This window comes from Bos taurus, chromosome 23 (assembly GCF_002263795.3).
Source record: "Bos taurus isolate L1 Dominette 01449 registration number 42190680 breed Hereford chromosome 23, ARS-UCD2.0, whole genome shotgun sequence".
Lineage (NCBI taxonomy): Eukaryota > Metazoa > Chordata > Mammalia > Artiodactyla > Bovidae > Bos > Bos taurus.
In genome coordinates this window covers 33,468,720-33,485,972 of record NC_037350.1, presented here as the reverse complement: position 1 = coordinate 33,485,972, position 17,253 = coordinate 33,468,720, and the positions used below count along the sequence as shown (strand labels likewise).

Below are 17,253 nucleotides of genomic sequence, written 5' to 3'. Positions count from 1 at the left end.
ATCAAAGCCTTCTCCCTGGGGTTCTCCAGGCCCTTGGTCCTTGAGTGAGCTAGTGGCCTGGGGACAGGGTGGGAACTGTGTCCCACAGGTTGCTCAGAGAAATTTTGAGAAGGAAGAGAAGTCAGAATATTAGCAACCAGAGTCAGGAGAAGGTCAGGACAGTCACCAGAGTTCTCTGCATCCAAAAAGAACAAATACAATGAAACCAAGAGGAGTGTCTCATTGAATTTTAAACTTGAAGTGTATTTTTTTTTTTTTGCAATTCAAAATCATTTTTGTTATTACTAAACCCATAATAAATGGAAACAGAAGTGTAGGCCGTATCCGAATTATTTGTCTTGTTAATGAAAGATCGAGTTTGTGAGGGCATTTGAGAGACCTGGACAACGATCTAATAGATTACAGTTCCATTCCGAGGCGGAAAAAAAATACTTAGAAACCTGCAGGAAAGCTGTATATTTATTTTCATAAATAAGAATTTTATAGCCAATGCATGCTAACCATTTTACAATCCCTTGTAGAGACTACAGTTCTTGTTGGTTGTGGGAAGTTTCTAGTGACAATCAGTCATATGGTCTAAAGAGACTTTGGCAATCTAGATGCCTCCTCCATTGCCCAGGTTTGCCCTTGAAATAACAAAGATACAGAGAGGTCAACTGCATATTGACAGTTGACAGGTACATTAATATGCTCTCAGTTATGGTAACTGAATCATACACGTTGTTATTATGTATCAAGAAGGCAAAATGCGTACATGCTTAATTGCTTTTGTTTTTCAAGCACGAAAGGAAAAAAACAATTTTAACTCAATAGAATGAAGGCAGTGAAAACCGAAGCAGAATTTTAACCAATCTCTTTGTAAAACTGTGAATTTATTCCTATAGCTCTAGCTACAAAAATGTGAGTAACTTTCCCTGTTTTAAAGATGTGTTTATTTATCGTAGCAAAAATTCTGAACCTGTGTTTCTCTAATATCATTTCATAAAAGAAAAAAACAATTTTTAAAAAAAATTCCTCAAATTTTTATCAGCTAAACAACATGTATATGAAGCTATAAAAAATTTCTTTACAAATGAGGTTTAATACCTATGCCAAATAGAAACAGAAGTATCTTTTACTGTGCTGAATTTCCACATGGTTCAAATGAAAAGTTACTATTATGCTTGTGAAAAATATCATATACAAATTAATACATGAAATATTAGCAACACAACATTATAAACAAACAACTATTCAAACACATTTTAATTATATAAAACACAGATTTGCTAAAAATAATACAGCAAACTTATATTTTAGAGTGAGAAAAAATACAGCAAACATATTTTAGAGTGAGCACTGATACAGAAATAAAAACCTAAAATTCTCATAATTTGATCAAAACATAAATAATTTTCCTTACAAAGAGGAGTTCTAAACATAAATAATACAAAAATGATGAGCTCAACTTAATTTTTACATAAAACTTCAATAATCACCCATTATCTTTGGACATATTAAGGATTTAAGACAAAGGAAAAATATTGAAGCAGAAAAATAGGTTTTCTGCAATCTTCTTCTAAAATTGACTACTATCATTTCTTCTTCCCATATGCCATTACATTTATGACAATAACTCAAACCTTCAATTAAAATATATGGTTTAAGCAGATGAAACTACAGAGAACTCATTTGGTCCCATTCATAGATTAAAGCTAAGTCGTTGTTGGCTCAAGTCAATGAACCTGCATTAGTCATCTCCTGATTTTATAAATGCTTTATTATTATCAAGACATTTTTTTAATTCTTTCCTAATTCCCCATATCCTACAGGACATTATGTCTCTTCAAAAACAGTCTTTTTCTTCCTCATCAACATGTGGGGGCACATATTTGTTCTCCATCCAAGTCACTTAGACTTCATGGTAAGAAATATACAAATTTCATGTAGTAAGAACAAAATCAGACCCATCCAAATACCGGGATATTTTCTGAAAAGCAAAAATCTTACACTATTTACAAAAATGATATTCAATAATGAAGAACTGTACATGCTCGTCACCTCAGAAAAGCAGACTAACCTTAAAAAAAAAAAAAAAAAAAAAACTGTTCCATTTCAGGATGTATCACTCATACAAGGAACCTAAAAATCTTCTGCACTAAATTTGAAAATTAGATAAACTAATAGATTAATAAGTCAGACTTTTATTCTATTTGTAGTGAACTTGGCTACTTGATGCCAGAGTCCTCTCCAGATGTTCACGGAAATCATACACACATTAACAAGCAGTAATGACTTTTCACAGATCCTGTGTTGGCAGGACATATTCTGCACCTAAAGTTTTTGGTACTTAAGACTGATGACTGAAGAACTGTACTGTAGTTAATTTGAGAAAATAAAGTTATATGGATACATATCTCACCCTTCCCTAGAATTTTCCATTAAAACGCTGGTAGATTTTTATTTTGAGAAGAATTTAAAATATCCTATAGTCTTTGGGAACCAACTTTTAAAGCACCATGATATGCATCATTTCTTAGCCTTTCCTAACAGTTTACATCCATTGCTTCTCTCAAGAGCCTTATTGCATTAATAATGCTGTGCCTGAGGAAGTCTTTTTCAACATTTTAAAGTGTGTGAGTGCATCTGTGTGAGTGTCTGGTATGTGTCTATGTGTATCTATGCGGTCGATTTCTGTTCAGATTGGCAACACTTCAGATGTGAAGCTTTCTGCTTAGCAATTAATCTGCTTTCTAAATTTTTGCCTTGGCTCCTTGTTGAGCAAAAAATGAAAGGACAGAGCTGATCCTTTAGGAGAGTCAGTTAACAAAATAAAGACGACTTCCTGTTGTTCAGTGGTCACAATTTTAACTGGGTGAATTTGCTTTATCCTTTGGGTAGAAGATAGGGTATTCAGTGAAATTTTGGGGGATGTTGGTTTATGAACTGTAAACTAGAAGAGTTAACATAAGTTCATATTAGTATGGCTTCACAGTTGTGAGCCTACGGAGAGATCTAACTGACTCCAAGTCATATATATATACACACACATATATATATATATTTATATTTATATGGGTCTACATTTACAGATGACAACAAGAATTAACACAGAATAAAATGGAAGGCACAAGAGGGTATTAATCTCTTCCTATGAGTCTGGCTTTCTAATACCACCCCTCCAAAAATGTCTTAAATAAAAAGTCATCCTATGATCATAGAGAAATATAATGAGTAAAAAGTTATCTCATGGCCAGAGTATCTTGTTTTATATGAGAAATCCATGGATGCTCAAATGCTATTTAAATGGAAGCTAAACCAGATAAACTGTCCTTTGCATGAAAAATGACTTTAGTTCAACTGGATGGACATGAGTTCGAGTAAGTTGGTGATGGACAGGGAAGCCTGGCGTGCTGCAGTCCATGGGGTGGCAAAGAGTCGGACATGACTGCAACTGAACTGAACTGAAAAATCTTCCTTACTCTTACTGTGTAACTCCCAGTGTTCCATTTCAACTAACAAACCCATTATTGACAAGTGTGTTAAATGCAATTAAATTTAAGAAAAGCATTTGATTAAAACTATGAAAAATAAAATTAAAACTGAAAACTATCACAAGAAGTAACAGATCAAAACATTCTATGACTGGTCACCACATAAAAGCTCCGTCGGTTTTTCATAGAACCCTTTATAAAACAATACCTGAAGCCTAACCAAGATCTCTTCTGCTCACTCACATAAATGGTCTCCAAACCAGTCAGTGAGTCTCAATTTGTGGAGCTAATCTTCCACGGAGGCCACCATTCCCAAAGAAAACTATCGTTTGGGAGGTGAACTAATTTGCATCATTTGTGTTAAAGTCATCTCCAAAACGACCGTTTACAGAAATTATCTGTTAATGATTCTTCTTTGGTAAGACAACATTTTTTTTCTTTTTTTTTTCTTAGTAACATATGCTTGCAAAGTGTTTTAAAGTCATTAGTGATTGTTCATTCCTCAAGTTAGGTCACAATTATAGATAGGTGGTGAAATATGCACATACAAGTATTATATCCCAGTGTTAAAACTTTCTGCCACAGTTATTGTAGCCTATCACTTTCTTAAGTATATTTAAATACCAAAAGTTGTGTTTCATTTAAAGTGACATTGTGCTTCACTAAGATGACTCTTAAAAAGTTCCTCCAAACCTAAATGTTAAGTGTGTATGTGTATGTGTGTTTGTGTGTGTGTGTGTGTGTGTGTATTAGTCGTTCAGTCATGTCTTACTTTGCAACCCCATGGACTGTAGCCTGGCAGGCTCCTCTATCCATAGGATTCTCCAGGCAAGAATACTGGAGTGGGTTGCCATTCCCTTCTCCAAAATGTTGAAGCAAATAACAGGAAAAAATGAGAGACAATATCTTTATTGAAGAAGGAAGAGACAGATAAAATCCTCATTAAAGAAAGAAGAATCACCTTGATAATTACTTATAATTTCTTATATGCAATCTTTTATTTTTATAAACTATTTGAAATCATTAACTCCAGACCCAGTAATAGTGTAGGAATTTAACAATAAAAAACATAGTAGTCTATTGCCCTAGCAATAAAGGTTATTAAGATGATTGCCTATCACCTGTAAAGCTTTATACTGTCTCACTTGAAAAAAATAAACCTACTAGTAGAAAGAACAATCTAGAGTTTATATTAGAAATATAGTACCCCATTTATAATTCATCCTCCTAAATTAATATACCTGTATATCAGTATCTCTTTCCAATACTGTTATAGTCACTGCATATACTTCCTATTTATGGAAAATATTAAAATAGCTTTTAAGAAAAATATATCAGTTTTCTATAGTATTATTGAGCGCTTTATATAACTTTAATTCCAAATGATTGGTTATGAAACCTAGACGGGGGGGCGGGGCGTAAACCTTTCAAAATCATCATTAATAATGAATTTGATGAAAGCATAAGAAGTTAAAACTGCAAATTTCTACATAACTAACAAAAAATATTCTTTAATATGAGAAAACATATTATTTCTATATTTAAGGAAGAACTACATCATCTCTTAAAAATTCAAAACTAACGTGACCTTTTTTCCCCACATATACCTGATGAGGCAATCTGTTTTAATTTAATTAACCCTAGAACTGTAATCAGGAACTGGTTTCATTATGACACTTTTTAAACTTTTTTCAACAATTTCTATCCTATAGCTTCAAATTATAGAGAAAAGAATCTCCTTAAAAGTCTAAATATAAGTGACCATGAAAAGAAGTATTTGCTGATACCCCTAAGGGAAAAAATACGACAGGGCAGTTCTAATAAAAAATAACATAAAAAGCAAGAGAAACTGAGGTGTGACAAAATCTTATAGCCTAAGTTTTTTTTCCTACTACACAACCTTGCTCTTTTTGTTAAAAAAAAAAACTGTTTGGAGAAAATTCAATCTTTGGAATACCCAATATTGAGTTTTCTAATATAATAATATGAAGAGAGGAGTATTATTGGTAATGGTAGACTGGATCAGCTAAAATCCATAGGATACCAGAATCTGTAAACCACCCAGACAGGCTCAGTGATATACTTAGGCGTTCCTTTCTGTAATTCCTTCCTGAGTGTGTGTCATTAAAATCTGCAGTACTTAAGGGAGGGGCATGACAATATTGTCGAGGAATACATTGAGTGAATACTTCCTCCTTCCAAAATGAATACCTTGCATTATCCTTTTAGTTCTTTTAAGGTGGATTTTGGCTAAGGAGGAAGAAAGAAAGGAATGTCAACAGGACACAGAAACATTTCAGTCTATTGCCATCTTCAAATTATCTCTGAAACTAAGTTGCAATGAGTTTATTCAAGAGTTTATTGCTTTAAAAAAAATAGTACATGCTTTCCTATTACCATTTTTTTAAATTCTATGCCCTCTTAGATAAGGGCTTTAGCATCGGCTGCCATCCAATAATCTCACTTCTCAAGAACAGGTGTGGTCCTGTGTTTTTTCATCTTTACAAAGACAAGTGGCTAACTGTCTTCCCGTGCAAAATCCCCGCTATTACGCTTAATTTTTCTACATGACTTTTAAAAACACAGCTCATAAAAAGAAGTCACTCTCCTTTAGTAGCTATTCAAAGTTATCTAGTCTTTCCCATTAGTCAGGCCTCTAATTTTAAATTTCAGTAGGTAGTATTCAACCACATTGCCACATTATGTTCAGCAATAGCTATATACTTCTTCTTCAAGTATTTAATCCTTCATTTTTCTTATACTCAATATACTCTCTTTTAAAAAATCATCCATGCTATGACAAATTATCCTTGTTTTGTTCGTTGTCATCATTTTCTTGTGGACTAGTGATTTTTACTTCTGGTTTTGGTGGTCTTTGAGGGTCCAAGTCAGCCTGAGGGAAAAATAGATGAAAATAAAGTATTTAGCTCTTTAGTTACAGAGGCAATAAAATTTACAAGGGAAAAAAATGACTCAATATTGTCTTTAACCCTTATAAATAGTTAATCCTTATAAATAATCCTATAGAAATACCTCTTCATGTTCACTGCCAGCTCCTTGAGACTTTATTTCCTCCTCCACCGCTTCTTGAAGCTCATTATTAACCTGCGCCAGTTCCTCGCCATTTTCTTCATCGGTCCCTCCGTTCACACGAGCAGCAGAACCTGCCTGCTCCTCTCTGTGATCTGGGATCTCCTCTGCTTGCTCTGCAGCTTCAGGCTCCTCCTGGTCTCCTTCTTCCTCTTTAACTTCACCATTCATTCCTGAGAAGTCGTCCTTCTGTTCCACCTCCTTGTTTTCCTTCTCTCTATCTTCTTCCTCATCTACTATTTCTGCTGGCCTCTGATAGATCAAAAGAAATAATGGATAAAGATAGGAAGCAGACCAGAGATTTTTCCATGGCACATTATAATCATATAATTATAGTATGACTGTCAAGTAAAACTTCCGTACATTTGCACATATACAGTATGTCCTGTGTAACCTCCACTGCATAGCTATAGATACCACTCTTCGCAAATATTTTCTCATTGAATTCTCACAATGATCCTATAAGGTTGGTAGTATTCCCATTTTACAGGTGAGAAAACTAAGGTACAGGGAGATCAAGTATCTAGGCCAAGATTCCACTGCTTATAAGTGGAAGAGCCAGAATGAGAACAAAGCATGTGACTCCAAAATTAATGTTCTTACTCCCCATGGCAAAGAGAAAATTAATAAGATCCTTGGCCAATGTTTAGTGGAATGTCTGGCCCAGAGGAGGAGATTAAAAAAAAATTCTTTGGAGAGAGGTTATCATCCCCATCACTAGTGTTTGGTATGTATTTAAATTTCTAAGTGTGAAAAAAGGGGACAACGATGCCAGGGATGTGAATCCAGGTTTTCTAAAAAAAAAATGCGGATAGCTTTCCATACAATGCCTAAGAAAGCTGACTGTATATCTGCAAATACAAAAATTGATTGTCGTGAAGATCCAAAGCCAAGAAACAATAGGTTCTTTCTATGAAAATGCTTAAGTACTTTGTAAACTCCAAAGGAGCTTTTACTGTTCTTTGGATACCTGTAAGTCTGTTTTAAAAGAGAACAAGAGGCAAAATTCCAGAGGCAAGATTTTGGAGAGAGAAAGACCCAGGTTCAAGTCTTGGCCAGGCACTGTCTATTACCCAATTTCTTTGAATTTCAGATTCCCCACGTGTAAAATAAGAATGTAATAAAACTTCCATGGGGAGTAAATAAGTTATATATAGTACCTAGCAGAGCACTTGGCACTGCATGATCCTAAAAAATAATAATAATAAAATAAAATATTTTCTCATTTGTTGTTCTCTTTCTTTCCTGCACCTACCATATTTCTTCATTGCCATAAATAAAATAAGTTTTTTTTTTGTTTTAAGGATCAGGTAGAAAGAACATAGAATTTATTTTATGTTAAGACCCCATACCTGCCTCTTTCCAGCTATCTGACATTGAACAGGTCCCTTAATCATCTGGAATCTGGAAAATGAAGGTTTGAGGTGCAATAACGCTGACCTCCCTTCTAACTCTGGAAGTCCATTCTCCTATAACGGCCCAAATTCTTCTTGTGAAGTGAAAGCCACTCAGTTGTGTCCGACTCATTGCAACCCCATGGACTGTAGCATGTCAGGCTCCTCTGTCCATGGAATAAATTCTCCAGGCCAGAATACTGGAGTGGTAGCCATTCCCTTCTCCAGGGGATCTTTCCAACCCAGGGATGGAACCCAGGTCTCCCACATTGCAGGTGGACTCTTTACCATCTGAGTCACCAGGGAAGCCCCAAATTCTTCTTATGGGGCTATAAGTAGTCTTCTTATAAGTCACCATAATGTGCTCAGTTTTGGAAGTAAAGAAGGGAGGAAATGGAGCAGAGTAGACTAAAAATTCTGGATAAAATTCAACACATTATTTTGAATAGGAAAAGACATCAAAGAATGCAGAGCAGGGCAGTTAACACATCACGTGATTGCAGGGCAGGCGGAGAGAGCAGTAACTCAAGGTGGGGTGAGGTGGCCTGAGGCCAGAGCTCACAGATCTGTGCACAGAGATTTCTACAGGACGGCATGACTGCATTTACAGGTGGAGAACAAAAGACAGGCAGCAAACACACTAACCACCCATCACCCGTAAGAGTCAAATGTCACTCTCAGTCCTCATACATTCATCATATCCTAAAACCCTCACAGAAACCCTACGAAATAGGCTTCTGATGCCCATTACATGAATTAGGAAAATGAGAAATCACTCAATGCTGCCAGCATCACAAAGCAGGTGAATACACAGGGCTAAGGTGGAACCCAAGGCAATCCTGTCCCAAAGTCCTGTATTCTTCCTCACAGTAATAACACAAGCAGTTGATAATTTACCCAGTTGCTGCTGTAAGCACACTCAAGGGTACTTTCAATGGCCAGAAAATATGACACATGCAGCTGACAATAATACTTTTACTGTTTAAGGAATTACTAACCTGAGAACAAAACATTTCTGAATTTCTATTAAAGACCAGTCGATCGAGGGAAGGAACATTATGAAGATTATTAGGCAGAGTATGTGAAGCAGGACAGGACAAAATCCAGAAATATCACAGCACTAATAGCCAGTAAGAATAAAACAATTTCTTTGCAAATTATCTCTGAGAATTGGATAATTGTCTATTAGTCTCCTGGAAAATGTAACCTTCATTATGCCTAAACTTGCTTTAGGGTTTCGCTGGTGGCTCAGATGGTAAAGAATCAGCCTGCAATGCAGGGGGCCGGGGTTGGAACCCTGAGTCGGGAAGATCTCCTGGAGAAAGAAATGGCAACCCATTCCAGTATTCTTGCCTGGGAAATCCCACAAACAGAGGAGTCTGGCGGGCTATAGTCCATGGGATCATAAAGAGTCGGACACAACTTCACCACTAAACAACAACAACAAAACTTGCCTTATTAAAAACAACTTTGGGTTTTGGTTTTAAAGAGAAGTTAGCATTTTTTTTAATACAAAATCTTTAATAATAACAACAGAAAACTCAAATTTTAGTGTAATCATTTAGGAATCTAGATAGGTCCCTTGCTTCTGAGAATGTATTACAAGAGCTTGCTGAAGTCTGCTAAGGTAACTACTGCTGTCTCAGTGGGGAAAAGTCTGTTTTCCTTTACTGACATCTGGATTTATACCTAAAAGTTGCCAAATGATAGAGTGTTGGTTTCTGGTTTTGAGTTTCTCATCTTACTCCTTTCTTTACTCCCAAATGTATATTCATTTTTTTCCCCTTTAATGAAAAGACCTGGGCTGCGACATGCGCTAATCTCCGTTTACGGACAGAGATACCCAGCCCTAAATCCAGGCTCTGTTCTCTTTGCTGTTATTGTCATCACTACTAACAAGCAGTGTTATGTTTTTACCCCATTATTTCTATTAGACTTTCCCCAGAACAGCTATTTTAGTAGTCATCAAAAGAAGCCATATCTGGTTAGCTCAACTTTCAGAAATGCAAGGTTATGGGGCTGAAATACCAATTTGATCAATTTAAATAGGATGATAACATTAGTTAAAAGGCTCATAATCTTTTAAAATACCCTGAGTGTAGTACGAAATTTACTACAACACTACAATTCAGGGCAAAAAAAATAAATAAATAAAAGAAAGAAAAAATGCTTCTATGACAGATCTGTAATGAATAAATGAAAAGCAATGCGCTTTTTGGTGTAATCTCTTTTGAAGCAAGCATTAAATTATTAAAGATGTTTCCAGTGTATACATCAATCAAATCATCCCCAGAAGGAACACTGAGTTTTATACCTATATACACACACAAGGATAAAATCTATACCATAGTAAGTAAGGGCTTGCAAAGAAGTAAAAAATGTAAAAACCACTGCTTCTATAAGAGAGTGGGCGTCCATTAATAGACAGCCACATTATATTTTAAGTGTGATCTCATTCCACTTCATCAAAAAAAAAAAAAAAAAAAATCTTAGCAACTATTTAATTTCTTCAAAATCCCCAAGTTCTGAGTCCCTGCTTGTTAAGCTGAACCTGGCTGATTGCCAGCTAAACAGGGAGTCACATCCACCGGACCCCTGTGTCAGCGCACTGAGCGGGGGTGACCTGTGTACGGAGCCCACGTCCCACGCCACCACTCACCCAAAGAACCTTACAAGATCCAGATGAGGTTAACAGTTTCAACAAAGGAGAGTAGACACAGCACCAAAAGGGCAGGGTTGGAGGGTCTGGGGAGAAAGAAATGGAAAAGGTGCGAGTAAGAAATCACAAGTTCAACTTGAGAAAGTGAAGAAGGAGGAAGAGAGACAGGCAGGGAAGAGCCCTTTTTCCCAGGTCAAATCACACTGTCCCTTTTACAGTGAAGGGAAGCAGAGCTCTCATACATGATGTCACCTCTCCTTCCTGCAAGAGCCAGTTCTCACATGATCCCAAGGGACTGTGTTCAGACTTGAAGAAGATCACGAGGTGGGGGGTGGGGGCGGGGTGCGGGGGTGGGCAGTGGTTCCTAGACAAAATTTCTGCCTACTGATGTCTTCTACAATGGTGATGTCAACTGGCAGTGTAAAATATATACTGTGCAAGATGAGACAGCTGTGGGCTGGTGGAAATAATGACTGCACAGAATTGAGTAAGGACCAAATGAGATCATGCACATGAAAGACCATTATAAACTGGAAAAGCTATATACATATGCATATATATATACATGTATGTTTATTACTGTTACCACTCCATTTTTCTTGTACTGAATGGAAGGAGTTGAGAGGTTGTCTGTGAAATAGTATAGTATAGGATTTGCACTAATGAAATTGTATTCTAGTGAGCCACTTAGAGCAGTATCCTTTCTAAATCACGTTCACAGTGAAAACAAATAAAATAAAGCAAGACACAGCAGTCATCTTGCTCTTTTTGGTTAACACAGGTAAAATGCAGGCTGATGTTCAACTTCCAGTCCATTGAGACGGCTAGGTGTGATTTTCATAAACTAATCACCCTTGCTTTTAGTTACTTGTATCTTTGCTTCTGAGTGCGCTGTTAGGCGCTTTTCACGACAAATTTACCATTCAATAGCTTTCTTTGTTTCTGAACTCTATTCACTCTTAAAAGTAATACAAATGTGTCACCAAGAGATACCAAAAAAGGATGACTTCCATAGATTAGTATGTGCACTTCAGCAATGGACAACTTTTCAGTTGTAATGACAAGTCGGCAGTAGCCATTCATCCTGTTCCTTCTACCTTTGCCTGGAAGGATCTACCTTCCCTCTGATAGACCCACCTTCTCTCAAAGCTGTCCTTGTCCCCTCAGGCCAGTTGTCACTCCTTATCTGCACCCTCAGAACATCATTCAAACTCTAATCTCAGTGTACTGTTATCCTCTGCTTTGTGAGATATGAAAACAGTGAACATGAATTGCAGTCGAGTAGATGCCTCAGACAATGCTTGGAATGATTGTGGAATAATGGGGAAACATCAACCTTTAGCTTTAGGGAGGCCTTCTGGAAGTTTCTAGAAGCAAGGGTTCTTTCTTATTCATCTTTGTGTCCATCACCCTGTTTCCCACAGGACTGCAATTCGTTGTCTTAAACTAAACCCAAATGTGCCTCCTACAGATAAAAGCCAGCATAGTGTGTGCCTGAAGGGACAGGTGATGGTGACAAGACTCATGTCTATTGGGAACTCCATCCAGTACCTGATCTTATGTTCCATGTACTTCATATGCATGATCATACTTAAACTCACTGATAGGGCCCACATGGGATCTCATTGTTGAGATGGCTCATTATGTTGACCTCAGAAACAAAGAATAAAACGATCAAGTGATCATTTTAGTGATCTCAAGTGATCCTTGAGACTGCCCAAACTGCCCAAATGACATTCTGTTTTCTCACTGGCACCTACCTTCTCAAAGCTACGAGACCACCAGATTCTAGACCTCCAGCTATGTGACCACAGGGCTCAACAACAGGCTAAAAATTAACCATCCCTTCAGAGAATTTTTCATGGGCAGAGTATAAGAAAGACCCCATCAGAAAGTGAGGACACTGGTTCTCCTGAAGGGCCAGTCACCCTCTCGCTTCCCTCTAATAAATTTCCCTTTTCTTGCCTGACTGCCTGGCTAGCTCTCTTTTTCTCTACACTCGCTTTACACTAACCTCACCACCGTTTGATGAAACTGCTATTCTCATCCCAACTTGCAGACAAACAAACTGAAGCATAAAGAGTTAAACTTGTTCAAAACCCCACAGTAGAGACAGAGGGTATGAACACTTTTATGATCATGAGACTATACTATTTCCCCAAGATAATGTTCGGAGCAACCTCCCAAACTGAACACCATGTTAAACAGTTACTTCCAGTTTCATGTCTTCTAAGCCAGTGGTTCTCCATCACCTGGCATCACCTGCAAATTCTGAGTCAGCACTTCTGAGCCTCCGCATTTCCAACAGCTCAGGTGTGCTGATGTTGCTGGTCCCTAGAGGGCACTTCAGTTCAGTTCAGTCGCTCAGTCGTGTCCAACTCTTTGCGACCCCATGGACTGCAGCACGCCAGGCCTCCCTGTCCATCACCAACTCCCAGAGCTTACTCAAACTAATGTCCACGGATTTGGTGATGCCATCCAACCATCTCATCCTCTGTTGTCCCCTTCTCCTCCTGCCTCCAATCTTTCCCAGCATCAGGGTCTTTTCCAATGAGTCAGTTCTTCGCATCAGGTGGCCAAAGTATTGGAGTTTCAGCTTCAGCATCAGTCCTTCCAATGAATATTTGGAACTGATTTCCTTTAGGATGGACTGGTTGGATCTCCCTGCTGTCCAAGGGACTCTCAAGAATCTTCTCCAATACCACAGTTCAAAAGCATCAATTCTTCAGTGCTTAGCTTTATAGTCCAACTCTCACATCTGTAAATGACTAATGGAAAAACCATAGCTTTGATTAGATGGATAGCTTGACTAGATAGCTTTGACTAGTTGGTAAAGTAGTATCTTTGCTTTTTAATATGTTGTCTAGGTTGGTCATAGCTTCTCTTCCAAGGAGTAAGTGTCTTTTAATTTCATGGCTGCAGTCACCATCTGCAGTGATTTTGGAGCCCAAAAAAATAAAGGCTGACACTGTTTCCACTGTTTCCCCATCTATTTCCCATAAAGTGATGGGACCGGATGCCATGATCTTCGTTTTCTGAATGTTGAGTTTTAAGCCAACTTTTTCACTCTCCACTTTCACTTTCATCAAGAGGCTTTTGAGTTCCTCTTCACTTTCTGCCATAAGGTGGTGTCATCTGCATATCTGAGGTTATTGATATTTCTCCCGGCAATCTTGATTCCAGCTTGTGCTTCTTCCAGCCCAGTTTTCTCATGATGTACTCTGCGTACAAGTTAAAGAAGCAGGGTGACAATATACAGCCTTGACGTACTCTTTTCCTATTTGGAACCAGTCTGTTGTTCCATGTCCAGTTCTAACTGTTGCTGCCTGACTTGCATACAGATTTCTCAGGAGGCAGGTCAGGTGGTCTGGTATTCCCATCTCTTGAGGAACTTTCCACAGTTTATTGTGATCCACAAAGTAAAAGGCTTTGGCATAGTCAATAAAGCAGAAATACATGTTTTTCTGGAACTCTCTTGCTTTTTCCATGATCCAGTGGATGTTGGCAATTTGATCTCTGGTTCTTCTGCCTTTTCTAAAACCAGCTTGAACATCAGGGAGTTCACGGTTCATGTATCGCTGAAGCCTGGCTTGGAGTATTTTGAGCATTACTTTACTAGTGTGTGAGATGAGTGCAATTGTGCGGTAGTTTGAGCATTCTTTGGCATTGCCTTTCTTTGGGATTGGAATGAAAACTGAACTGAAAAAATAAAGAAAAATAAAGTCTCTCACTGTTTCCATTGTTTCCCCATCCTTTTGCCATGAACTGATGGGAATGGATGCCATGATCTTAGTTTTCTGAGGCTTTTTAATCCATGTATATAACACAGGCAAGATCATAAATATACCACCACCCCCAAAAGATATCTTTGCTTAAAATTTCTAATTGTAATAATGCCTCACTAGATGAAAGTCATATTTTTAAGTTAAAAATACCAATTTAATTGAAAATTGGGAGAAAATAGGACTGACTGTTGGGCTTCCCGGGTAGTGGTAAAGAATCTGTCTGCCAATGCAGAAAACGCAAGAGATGCAGGTTCGATCCCTAGGTCATGAAGATCCCCTGGAGTAGGAAAGGGCACCCCACTCCAGTATTCTCGCCTGGAGAATTCCATGAGCAGAGGAGCCTGGCAGGCTACAGTCCACGGGGCCACAAAGACACGGACACGACTGAGCATCTAAGCACAGCACTGTTGACAGAAGTTCAGCCATAAAGACAGCTCTGCAAGATTTATTCTAATTACATCACCCTGCCACTCTTTCTTAAGAGTCACTTTATAAAAAAGAAACACATCATTGCCAAGGCAATAAACTAGGAAGATATTTTTACCTATGCTTAAAGGTCTTCTCCCTTGGTGTTTATGTCGAATTTTAGCCAATCTGTGACTAAAATTTGAAGGGAATAGTTTTAAGGTAGATACTGAAAACTGCTCCATCCTGACCTTTCAAGATTAGCTCATGCCTATGAGTAATTGTGTAATACTGTATTCTGTATAAAGCACAATTCTTACATTTCACTGGAGTCAAGAAAAGGTATTCATTATACCTCACCCCCTGCACTCACTAAACTGATACACATAATGATCCCACAAATCATGCAGATAAATTTCAGTCTCATAGTCTCACTGACTTCAAGAACATCCAGAGCGCAGCTAGATTAACAGACATATTACATATATGTGGACAGTTACAGAAAACATGTACCCTTAAACATAGAAGTTTTTGTAAGTTGAGACTTGTTACCTTTTTAAAATCACGTTATCTATCATAAACAATTGCTCTTAATAGTTACTAGAAAAGTTATACTAGATTTTCTCCTTAACATGACAACACTGTTGATATTCCAAGTGCCTTTTTGCCTGCATTTGCCTACATGCATACCTGATTATTTATTTTGTAAGAGCCCATCCTGAGAAAATGGTTGATTTGTATGGCAAGACAGAAGAGGTCTGGTACTTATGATTGCTGGCTGCATCCAAGCACGGAAGGCTCAGGGGAAACCGTAAGTATTCAGGTTTTCTAGATAATATGTGTTCAGCTACAAAGGTTAACTTAGGATTCCTGAGTGGTAAGAGGAAAGAAGATGGAATATGGAAATCATATGGAAATAAGCCACAAAATATAGGAAGCATCAATTACTTGGAAGGCATTTTCATAGACAGATGGGACTGCTTAGATAACTTACACTTTAAACTCACATCACACCTTTGACCGTAACCACAGCACCAAAAATTAGAAATGGGAAAAGCATTTAAATAGCACCTACAGCTGATGTCCCACCCACTTTAGAAGTAAATGTTGATTTTTCTTATATCAGAATTCCCCAAGAAATGTATTTGAAACTTTAAAACCCTTGCTATCTGAGGTAATAGCACAAGCTAGAACTTTCCAGGCAGGAGAGCCTACCTAACCACCCAAACATCCTCTCCATTCTTGCCTATCATTCCTGCTCCATCCTTGAAACATCCTAGACCTAGAAACTGGAGCTCAGAACACTACCACCCCCCCCCCAATAAAAATACCACCTTAGATGTTCATTTCTCGGTGTAACATTTGCTACCTTTGAAATTTAGGAGTAGGATATGTTATAGGTGTTTCTGTGGATTTGATGACAGAATTCAGGCAGAGATGCTGAAAGTAAAGAAGTTCCTGCACTTGTTTGATTTCTGTTCCCATGGAGACTAAAATCATCTCCCACCCAAGCTGAATGAGGTGTTTGGAAATAATCAGTTTCAATTTTTCATGACAGCAAAGTACTGCTTCCTATTTTCAGCTTTCAGAGGCTTAGTTTCACAAGGTAGGGGAAAATGGTTTGGATGTGGTTTGAAGTACAATGACCTACAAAAAAAAAAAAAAGTGGCTCTATTCACAGACATGACACTGTCAGGACACGGAGAGGGAACGTTTGGCCTGGCCACTCGATGACAGCTGACTAGCCTAGACCCGTTGAATTCCACAAGGGCCTAGACACTAGTAGGATAAGATATAATACTTTGAGAATTTATGTTTAGATAGCTATTTTTGAAAAAAAAACTTATCCCATTAAGTTTTCTCACTTGGCAAGTAAATGTTATCTTCTTTCACTTACATCAGAAATTCCTGAAGGCTACATGTTAATGTTTTAACACCATTTTAACACCATTCCTATCAATTAAACACATCAACCAAGGGGATGTCACAAAAAGCCTCAGTGCTGACGCACAGGGAAGTTTAGAAGCAGAGCATCCTCATCTTAACTCTTCCTGCAGTGAGATGCCTGCAGCACCAAATAGGAATACAATTCACTAAAAGGAGGTTGACTTGAAGCTGAAAAGGCCATTTGCATACAATTCCTTTCATTTCAGGGAAGGCAGTGGAGGCCGAGCAGCCCTCCACTCAGGTGGAACCTGTTTCCATTTGTGAGATACTTCAGTTCAGTTCAGTTCAGTTCAGTCGCTCAGTTGTGTCCAACTTTTTGCGACCCCTGCAGCACGCCAGGCCTCCCTGTCCATCACCAACTCCTGGAGTTTACTCAAACTCCTGTCCATTGAGTCGGTGATGCCATCCAACCAGCTCATAGGGCCTCTGTTGTCCCCTTCTCCTGCCTTCAGTCTTTCCCAGCATCAGGGTCTTTTCCAATGAGTCAGCTCTTCACATCA

General features: G+C 38.0%; 1 protein-coding gene across 4 annotated transcripts in view; it reads right to left on the bottom strand.

Annotated features, from left to right (window-relative positions):
- Nucleotides 1-441: 441 nt before the first annotated feature.
- The window catches only part of DCDC2 (doublecortin domain containing 2), a 150,891-nt gene continuing 134,079 nt past the window's right edge, over nt 442-17,253 (bottom strand). For all 4 annotated transcript variants that reach the window (XM_059880647.1, XM_059880649.1, XM_059880650.1 and 1 more), the window contains 2 exons: nt 6,507-6,815; nt 442-6,366 (listed from right to left, as the gene is read on the bottom strand). In XM_059880647.1, the coding sequence (XP_059736630.1) occupies nt 6,268-6,366; nt 6,507-6,815 (408 nt within the window). In that variant the 3' untranslated portion in view covers nt 442-6,267. The remainder of the gene's footprint in view (nt 6,367-6,506; nt 6,816-17,253) is intronic.